Source organism: Rhinatrema bivittatum, chromosome 18, assembly GCF_901001135.1.
Source record: "Rhinatrema bivittatum chromosome 18, aRhiBiv1.1, whole genome shotgun sequence".
NCBI classification, from domain to species: Eukaryota; Metazoa; Chordata; class Amphibia; order Gymnophiona; family Rhinatrematidae; genus Rhinatrema; species Rhinatrema bivittatum.
Window position 1 is genome coordinate 29048163 of NC_042632.1, and position 10755 is coordinate 29058917.

At 37.7% G+C, this 10755-nt stretch overlaps 1 protein-coding gene across 1 annotated transcript; it reads left to right on the top strand.

Moving 5' to 3' along the window:
- The first annotated feature begins 1507 nt into the window (after nucleotides 1–1507).
- On the top strand, nucleotides 1508–4095 carry LOC115079675 (protocadherin gamma-B1-like). Its single transcript, XM_029583428.1, is given in 6 exon segments — nucleotides 1508–2055; nucleotides 2057–2218; nucleotides 2220–3336; nucleotides 3339–3583; nucleotides 3585–3638; nucleotides 3640–4095. Coding segments are annotated over 6 exon segments (2460 nt in total). The 5' UTR covers nucleotides 1508–1629.
- Nucleotides 4096–10755: the final 6660 nt, after the last annotated feature.

The following is a 10755-nucleotide window of genomic DNA, read 5'->3' on the forward strand; positions in this document are numbered from 1 at the left end:
TTGGGCACCATCTATCAAAGGCCTCATTTACTAAGTTTTTTTTCCCATTGGATTAGAATTGGAAATAATCCTTAGGAAATCTGGTCTAAAGTGTTTCTATACCATGATATTGTTTAGTTGTAGAATTATTTTCCTGCTTTTTAAAATATACTTTAATGAGCAACACATTGTAATTTCTTAATTTTTCATGCCTTCTCCCATACAGTTCTCTTAGAAAAGGTATTTTTCCACTGGCCTTTTCATTTTGACCAACAGAGCAGAACAATTTGCTATAACCAATGCACTGTCCATATTTGACTCCATATTTAAAATCATAGGAATTAAAATTACCTCAATTTATAATGCTATTCTAATGTTCAATAGAGATTATTATAATATACAAATATAGCAATATCAGTTTTCATTTACATTCCAAACAAATTTAGGAAATCTGATGCACAGAGAAATGAGTTTCTTTAAACACAGGCCTTGTTGATGTGTAAGTATGCTGGAACCATACTTATGGATTTTCTGATAGAATTTATATTTGGCATCCATGACATCACTGAGATCATTTCAACTATAACATTTTAATTTTCAGTTGAAATATATGACACTGTATTCTGATTCACTCTGTAAGGCATACTCTTTATCAATTTACTTTTTTAAAGTCTAAGATTTACTTTCGGATATAGCATAAAATATTGAATTCTGTTTGACATCACTATGGCCCATATACTGTTTACTAGTGCACAAATATAATGACCTTCCCACGCTTCTCTTGTACAACACTGAAATGTATACACTGAAATATTGCAGCTCTAGTATCTTTTACAGCATAATGCAATATCACTTTCCTTCAATAGTACTGTTCTAGTAATTAGTATCTGAACGTACATGCTGGTACATATTATGATGTGCAACCTTCATCTTACTTGTGTCACTACTGCAATTTAATGTTAATAATCTTACCAGTCACTATCACTTCTCCTAGAGAATCCATCCATATTTCTCTGTATAAGCTCTGTATTTTGATACTATATGTAGACGCCTAAACTGTAGTTTCTGCTTGGATCCTAATCAATTTCAGACTGGAGTACTTTAACATTTATAAAACAGATGACTACCATTCTAGTGTTGATGGACTTCATGTTTGGGATCAGGATGTTGTAGGTGACCAGCAGCAAGAAAATGGATAGAAAATATATATACTTGTCAAATTACAGAAGATGCTATTGATTTAAAATATTGTTTGGATTTAAACTGCATTCTAGATGCATCTGTGAATAGGAAGAGAATGTATTTTCTTTTCCTTAAACGTAATAAGTTTCCTCCCAATATTACCTTTATTTGATGGGTGAAATGATGTAGCTTTATTTTGACGACATTAAGATGCTGTAATTCCCTAATCGAGACTCAGTGTGCCGCTGTTGGCCAATTCGGAACAAGAATTGACCATGGAAATCTATTCGAGCCTCCTCCCATGTATTAAATTGCAGTCACACTGTGCAAATCGGAGAAGAAGCATTTCAGATTATCACGGACGCAGTTCTACCAGCAAAAAAGAATGGCATCGCCTATCGTACTACAGAAAACGAGGGATTTTCATTTATTTTTTTAACGACTTCATATATCTGACGAAGATTTCTAATGCTGAGTTTTCTCAGACGTCTGGAATCTAACATTCTGGTTTTGACCACGGCAATGCTGCACGTAAAATACTGGAAGACCGAATGGGGAGTCAGACGGCAAGTACTGTTTTCCTTTCTATTTTGTCTCTCTCACGCAGTTTCCGGACAGATTCATTATTCCATTCCAGAAGAAATGGAAACTGGTTCTCTTGTGGGAAATATCGCAAATGACCTGGGTCTTAATTTAAAAGACTTTTCAAATCGGAAGCTCCGTATTGTTTCAAGTGCCAAAAAGCAATATTTCACCGTAAATTCAGAAAATGGAAACTTGTATGTAAATGAGAGAATAGATAGGGAGGAAATGTGTGGAGAATCCATCAATTGTTTCCTTAACATTGAAACAGTTGTTGAAAATCCCTTAAATGTTTTTCACATCAAAAGTGACAATCCTGGATATTAACGACAATGCGCCGAGTTTCTTTAAGAATAATTTTGAACTAGAAATAAGTGAGTCAATTTCACCAGGTGCGCGATTCGCTCTAGGAAAGGCAGAAGATCCGGACGTTGGTACCAATTCGCTGCAGAATTATCAGCTCAGTCCCAATCAGTTTTTTTATCATGGAAGAGAAAGAGAGCACTGATGGAAAGAAATATGCAGAACTTGTGCTGGAGAAATCTCTTGATCGGGAGAAACAAAATACATTTATTTTTATCCTAATTGCATCTGATGGGGGAGATCCAATCAGAACCTGCACTGCCAAAATTAATATTAAAGTTACTGATGCAAATGATAACTTACCCACTTTTACACAAAATATCTACAAAGCAAGCCTGAAGGAAAATACCCCAATAGGCTTTGTAGTACTACAGGTTAAAGCCAATGATAAAGACGAAGGGTCAAACGCACAAATTACTTATTCTTTCGAAAATATACCAGACAGTGCTAACCGTATCTTCAGCCTACATCCTGGAAGTGGAGAAATTACAGTAAATGGGAAACTTGATTTTGAAGAAATCAGACATTTCAAAATGGATGTGGAAGCAAAGGATGGAGGTGGTCTGGCTTCTCACTGCACTGTGCTAATTGAGGTTCTTGATGAGAATGATAATGCACCTGAGATTACAATTACATCTCTTTCCACTCCCATTCCTGAAGATTCTCCTACTGGAACAGTGATTGCCTTGATCAAAGTCCATGACCAAGATTATGCAGAAAATGGTGAGATCAGCTGTCAAGTGCAGGATGATTTTCCTATCAAGTTAATTTCTTCTAGTAATTATTACAAAATTTTAACTGACAGTACCTTGGATAGAGAATTAATCTCGGAATGTAATGTCACCATAGTAGCAACTGATAAAGGTTATCCTCCTCTTTCCACCAGCAAGACAATTCAAATACAAATTACGGATATAAACGATAACGCACCCATTTTTGAGCAAACCTCTTACATGGTTTATGTAGCGGAAAATAATTTATCAGGAGCCTCCATTTTCACTGTAAATGCTTCAGATCCGGATTTTGAACACAACTCTAGAATCACTTACTCCATAGTGAATAGTAACATTGAGAAATTACCTGTGTCCTCTTATGTGTCCATCAATTCACTGACTGGGATCATCTATGCTCAGCGCTCTTTCGACTATGAGCAATTCAGAGAGTTTCAATTCCAAGTGAAGGCTAAAGATAGTGGGTCCCCATCTCTTAGTAGTAATTGCACTGTGAAAGTCTTATTGAAGATCGTAATGACAATGCGCCTAAAATCCTGTACCCTTCACTTGGATCGGATGGCTCTGCCTTATTCGAGATGGTTTCTCCTTCTGCTGACAGAGGTCATCTAGTTACTAAAGTGGTGGCTGTGGATGCAGATTCTGGCCACAATGCTTGGCTGTCCTATAAACTGCTCCAGGCTACAGAACCAGTGCTCTTTAGCATCGGGCTCCACTCTGGAGAAATAAGGACATCTCGTGTCATTTATGGACAGAGACGCTGTGAAGCAAAGACTGGTCATCTTGGTGCAGGATAATGGAAAAGCCGCCTCTATCTTCAACAGTTACTATGAATATGATATTTGCTGAAAACATCCAAGAGGCTCTTCCAGAATTAAGCAACCAATCCAGAGCCTCAGAAAATCAATCTGAATTGAATTTTTACTTAGTAATGACTTTAGCATTGATCTCATTTTTGTTTCTTGTAACTATTTTGCTGCTTTTGGTAAAGAAATGTATAAGATCCAGGGAGCCAACAGTTCTTCAGTGCTTAGGTTCTGATATTTACTCCAAAACTGATCCCAAATGTCCACCAAATTTCCATGATGGGACTTTACCTTATACCTACCAATTGTGCGCAGCAACAGAATCTGGGAAAAATGAATTCACTTTCCTGGAACCAAATGTTGAAAGATTTGATAACTGTACATCTTGGTATATGAGCAAAGCAGACATCACTGACAAATCTGAGATTGACACTTATCAAGAGGTGAGTTAGTTTCCAGGTGTATTACAGTATTTCTGCTAGTTTTATTTCATTTATTTATTCTCTTTTATTGCATGCTAAAATTCAGCTACAAACGTCAGAACAATAGTTGAAACACAGAAATAAAAATGGAGTCAAGCAATAACAATAAAACTCTTTCCCCCTCCTTATTATCAGGGAAATGCTTCTTGAAAAAACAAAAAGGATTTCAGTTGTTTAGAAAATCCTAAATAATTCTGACAATGTCTCAGCTCCAGGGGCAATTCATTCTACTGCTTAGCAGCAAAAAAATCTTAAACACTTCTCCTGGGTGGATAGCAATGTGGCTTCATTTAATGATAGATTGACAAGGTAAGTGCCCTGAAAGGAGCTTAAGACATGGATGGAGACATAAGTCCCCAAGTGCTTTTGCAGTATCCTGCCCCATTCCCTGAATAGCCTGAATGCATAAAATCTTAAAATGAATTCTATAAACACTAGAATCCAGTGGAGATTCTTCAGAGTAGGTAAAATATGTACTTCATATTTCACTCCAGTAACTACTCTGTAGCCACGTTTTGAGTCAACTGCAAATAGTTGGTATATTTTTTGAAAAGTCTATTAAAAAACTATCATATTAATCTAATCTAATCATCACAAACTTTCCTATGCACATTATCCTCTTGAAAATAACAGATGTACAGAAATAAAAAGGAGGGCAACAAATTACGAAATAGAAATTGGAAGACTTAAAATATAACATATCAAATATCACTTATTTTGGTGTCTTTTGTTAAAGTTGAAGTATTTCAATTTATGATTATCTCCTAAAATACTAAAGAAAACAAAAACAAATGTGCTTACATATTAACATAGTAAATGGTGGCAGAAAAATTCCTTGCAGGTTATCTCTTCTGTTAAGGGTAATAATTGCTGCTCTAGCAGGTTACCCCAGTTAACACAGGTTACTCATTTTCTTTGTTTCCATCATATAGTCACTAGGGATTTTCTGTGTTTATCCCATGCCCTTTTGAATTCCATTATTGTTCTTGACTTCACTACCTCTTCTTGTAGGGCATTCCATACATTCATTACCCTTTCTATGAAGAAATATTTCCTGATGTTATTCCTAAGTCTACCTCTTGGAGTTTCATATCATGACCCATAGTGCTACAGCTTTCTTTCCATTGGGAAAATGTTTAATTCTTGTACATCAGTATCTTTCAAGTATTTACAAATCTGTATCTTAGTCACCAGCTTGTCCATAACTTAGATGCCTTCAGATCATCAGACACTAACACCCCAAGGTCTCTTTCCCAGTCTGTGCACATCAGTCTTTTCTGTCCCCCCCCCCCTCCACACACACACATACACCCCGCCTCCCATGATTTAGAGCTCCTTTGGATTACTGCACCCCTTGTGCATGACTCTACACCTTCTTACCATGAATTCCAGCCGCCAAACCTTTGAACACTCCTGGAGCTTGCTTAGATCTCATTCTTTACTTCTTCAAATCTGTCCACTCTGTTACAGATATTAGTGTCATCTGCAAAAAGACAAACTTTTCCTTCAAACCCTTACACTATATTATTTATTTATTTGTTTTTCTATACTGATGTTCAATTAGACATATCACACTGGTTTAAAGTGTAACATGGGAATGTATTAAAATAGACTTCTTTTACATTGAAACTTTGTAACTTGAGTAACAATTTGGACTTTGGAGAGTCATAAGTGGCATTATATATTAATATAGAGGTAGTGAAAAAATTGTAATTTTGTATCCTATGTAACATAAAAGTAGTGAAAAACGTAACTTTGTAGCTATAAAAGAACTCACAAAGATGTTGAACTGATCCCTGAAGCACTTCTCTTATCATCCATCTCTCTTCTAAGCAGGTTCCATTTACCACTACTAGCCATTGGTCAACCAATTTGTAATCCATTCCACCAACATGGGATCTACTCCCATGCTTTTCATATTTTTTATAAGCCTCCTATATAGGCCAAGATCAAAAGCTTTACCTAAATCCAGATAAATCACATCAAGTGCTCATCTTAGATCTAATTCTCTAGTCACCCAATAAAAAAAAAATCAATCAAATTCATTTATCACAACATTCCTTTCATAAAACCATGTTGACCTGGATCTTGTAACCCACTGAATTTTATATAATTGACAATTCTTTGCTTCAGCATTGTTTCCATTAATTTTCCTACCCCTGAGGTAAGGCTAACTAGTCTGTAGTTTCTAGCATCCTCTCTGCTACCACTTTTTTGAAGCAAGACCAAATGTTCCCTTCTCTAATATTGCAGCACAGCTCCTGTTTCCAAGGATCTATTGAACAGGTCTTTCAGTGGACCCACCAGCAACTCTCTGAGCTCTCTTAGCATTCTGGGATGTATCTCATCAGGCCCCCATGCCTTGTCCTCATTTGGTTTTGCTAGCTCCACCCAAATATTGTCTTTTGCAAATGGGGTTGTATCTACCCCACTCCCACCTGTGTCCTTACCAACCAGCAATGGTCCTCCTCCAAAGTCTTCTTTAGTGAACACCAAACTGAAATATTTGTTTAATATTTGTTTTTTCTTTATCTTTCTCCACACACTGATCTTTGTCTCCTTTCAATCTTACAAAACCCCCTCTGGCCTTCCTCCTTTCTCTGATATATCTGAAAAATATTTTGTCATCTTGCTTTACCTCTTTGGCAATCTTTTCTTCCACGAGATTTTCCTTATCTCTTTCAGTTTCACTAGATAATCTTCTTTGTGTTCCTCATTTTTTTAGTTCCTTTGTACTTTTTGAATGCTGATCTGTTTGCCTTTGTTTTCTTCAGCCACCTCTTTAGAAAACCATTTTTCCTTTTCTTCTTACTTTTAGTTTTCTGTTAAAAGATTTGTTCCTCTTACTTTAGTTTTCAGTCACAAAGATTTATTACCTTTATTAAGGCTCCATTAAATTTGTCCCACTATTATTCCACTTCACCCATTTTTACCCAGTCCTCTAGCTCCTTTTCAAGGTACTTCTCCATTTTAATAAAGTCTGTATTTTTTAAATCTGATACTTTGATATTCATGTGACTTTTCCTCATCTTGGCCACTATATCAAACTATACTATTAGATGATCACTGGTGCTCAGGTGAACATCTACCCAAACATTAGAGATACTATCTTTATTTGTGAGCATCAGGTCCAGTATAGCTCCTTCCCTCATGGGTTTCATGAGCACCCTGAAGGATATGCACAATCTCTCTACTCACAGATTCTGCAGCAGAGAATCTTCAATCCACATCCAGCAGATTAAAATTTCCAATGAGCACCACTTTTCCATCCTTCCCACTTTTTGGATTTCTTTAGCCAGAACTATCTGATTTGAAGACCTGTAGGTGACACCAGTTTAAATGGAAATTCCATCATCTTTTCTAAAACAGCCATCAGCAGTTCCTATTTTCCCCATGCCCCCTGTATTGCAATTACTAGGGTATTGTTTTTAGTATATAGAGCTACTCCTCCTCCTTTTCTGTCCAATCTACCCTTCCTCAAAAAATTATAGCCTGGGATAGCTATAACCCATTCATGATACTCATTTAAACATGTAATAGCAACAATATACATGTCACGGCCTGCAGATTTGAAACTTTGCTCAGAATATGAGAACTTGTGCACATTGCTTTCCAGTTTTTTCTCACTCAGCTTGCTGCTCTTCCTGGGCACTGTTTCTTACTTTAGTCATAAGATTTTCTGAATGTATGATGCCTTTCCATGAAGATTATACCAAGATAAAATTGTACTTGCAGTCTCTGTATTACATTGATTCCTTCTTCAGGTTTAAGGCCTTATTCAAAATGATGTTTCTCTGCTTGGTGTCTATAGAAATAGTTATTGAATAATATGTTGATTATTATCATACTGTTAGCCACTCTGAGTCCCAAAAAACTGCAAATATATAAAATGAGCTGATTTACATGCTTTTTCAGCTCATCACATATTTGGCATATATTTTCCTGTTTTGTTTGCAAATGCAAGTTATCACATGTTAAATGCACTGCTAACACATGTAATTGCATTAACACATTAACAGTGCATTTTTCACATATTATTGTATTTTCAAATGCAAACACAGTTTAGTACATCAGGTTTATAATGATGTATGCAAAAACTAAAAAAAACCCTATAGTGTTGGGGGTTTCGGAATGAATGGCAAAGTGGGTAATAAGAAATGTTAGAAGTCCTAATAGAAATGCAGGCAACCACACAGCTGAGTCTCTCCTGGGTCTCATCGTAGCAGTTTGGTCTACAAGTACATTAATAGAAAGTAGTCCTAGTTGTATTGCAGGTGCCTAAGCTGTCCGGTAGGCAGTGTAGGGGATCTAAGATTCTGGATGTTTGAGCAACTGTCAGAGTGGTATTGATAGCCATTTAAATTAATCTGTGATGATAGAATTAATGTAGAAGATGGTTTTGCCCAGCAGGCTGAGTACAGTAATAACTAGAAGTCCTAGAAGGGATACAGATGCTCATGAAGCTGGTTCTAACTTACAGGTTATATAGGGGACCTTGGAGACCAGATATTCAGGCAACAGTCATGCTAGTATAGTAACTATTTAGATTATTACAAAGTTGTATGTTTAGACAAGGGAAGGGAGGGGTGTTCAGTATGAACTAACTGGAAGATCTTGCCTGCTTATCAGCTCAGGATAGTAGAATACAAATGAAGAAGACAAGAAAAATGGTCCTGGATAACGAAAAAGATTTTACAATTGGTCATGTTCTATGATTGGCAGTTGAGATATATCCTTATCACTGTGGGAAGAATGGGGCAGCTGGTCTTTTTCTACTATTGTCTACCAAGATAAAATGTTATTTTGTTACCCATCCAGTGTTGCGATCCTGGTCGCGACACCCATGACTGGGCTCTTACCTCCGCAGCTGTCCCCGGGTACAGGCAGGTCTCCCCAACTCCGTTCAAGTCCTGTACAGGTCTTTCTCCATTGTGGCATCTCCACGAGGCAGACGCTGTCAAGCTCTCCAGCCTGGCACCACCCACGAGGTACGCGCGCGTGCGAGGAGGCAGCTCTTAAAGCTGCAGGCGCAGGAAAACTTGGCCGGCCCCCGGAATGATGTCAGACACTGGCAGGGGATTTAAACCCGGGCTCTGCTCCAGAGGATCGCCTCGCAATGAGGTTCACTCCTTGTGAGTATCTAGTTGCTATTCCGTTCCTGTTCCAGGTTGTTCCTGCTTCAGTTTCTGTCCAGCTTGTTCCTGCTTCATTTCCTGTTCCAGCTTGATCCTGCTTCGGCTCCTGTCTGCTCCTGATCCAGCCTCCACTCTTGATCCAGCCTCCGCTCCTTTTCCAGCCTCCACTCCTGATCCAGTCTCCATTCCTGTTCCTGCCCAGCTTGCCTTCGGACTGTCTGCCTGGCTTGTGACCCTGGTCTGCACTTCGTTACCTTCTTGTCTGCCACCAGCTCTGAACTGAGACTGTCCTTCAGTCTGCTGTAATTGCCTTCTGGGGGACCCCTCCTAAGTCCCAGCGGTCCGGATCCTCACGGGCTCCTCCTGGGGCGACCTCGGGCTTTGAGGGCGAAGCTCCTGTCTGGTCTCCCAGTTCCGTGCCACCTACCAGCCTTCTTATCTCTGTGGAGTATTTCTCATGTACTGTCGTCACTCCGCACGGCCGGCCCAAGGGTCCATTATACCAGTCATAACACCCAGAGCATCATATAAAGACCTTTTGTTTTATAACTTCTTTTCCATTGAAAAATGTTTGCATCATGTGCATGTGCCTTTGAAGTATTTGAAGTCTCCATCTCCTTTTGCAGTGCTAGAATAAACATATATAGGTTCTCATTTTAGAGGGCTTTTGGTGCAGATTCTGCACCTTTTTCATAGATCTTCTCTGCTCTGCCTCTTCTCTGTCAGTATTCTTTAGAAAGAACTGTGACTGTAATTGGTCCTAATGTTCCAAATGAGGTCTCACCAATGACTTCTGCAGAAGCATTATCATATCCTTTCACTATATATACATCTCCTTATGTATCCTAACATTTCTCTGGCTCTGTTCGCTGCCTTGTCACTGTTTTGAAACTTTGAGATCATCAGATATATTAATCCTAGCATTTCTCTCCAGATTGATGGATATCATTATCTTACCCCATGGTCAGATGCATGACTATATGTCAAAGCAAACAGTAATTCCCAAAAACTCTTATCATTTGAAATGAGTATTCTAATGATCTTTATATATTTTAGATTTATCTCTATTTCAATATTAATATATACTTCTTTGTACAAATTAATTGAAATAAACATATCTTCCTAAATCAAATTACAATCCAGGTTTCAGTACACATGTAAATGGATAGGTTATATATAGAGGGTCCTACAACTTGGAAAGTCTGATCTTATAACTGCTACATTGCCATTCTATTTGTAATTGTATTGTGTAAGTGTCTCACTCTTTATAACAAATTCTTGAAATAACAATAACTAAAAAAAACAAACAGGCAATCTTCAAAATTGTAAATCAGCCTTGAGGCCAATAATTTTTATTTCTGCTGCTGTAGTTATTCATTGGGCCTCTGAGCGCCGCTGTTCACCAATCATGGTAGAAAATACAAAGAGAGATTCAGGAAATCCCATAGATCTCATTCACTAGATGCATTTACAAAAATTAAAGAGAAGGTTCAGA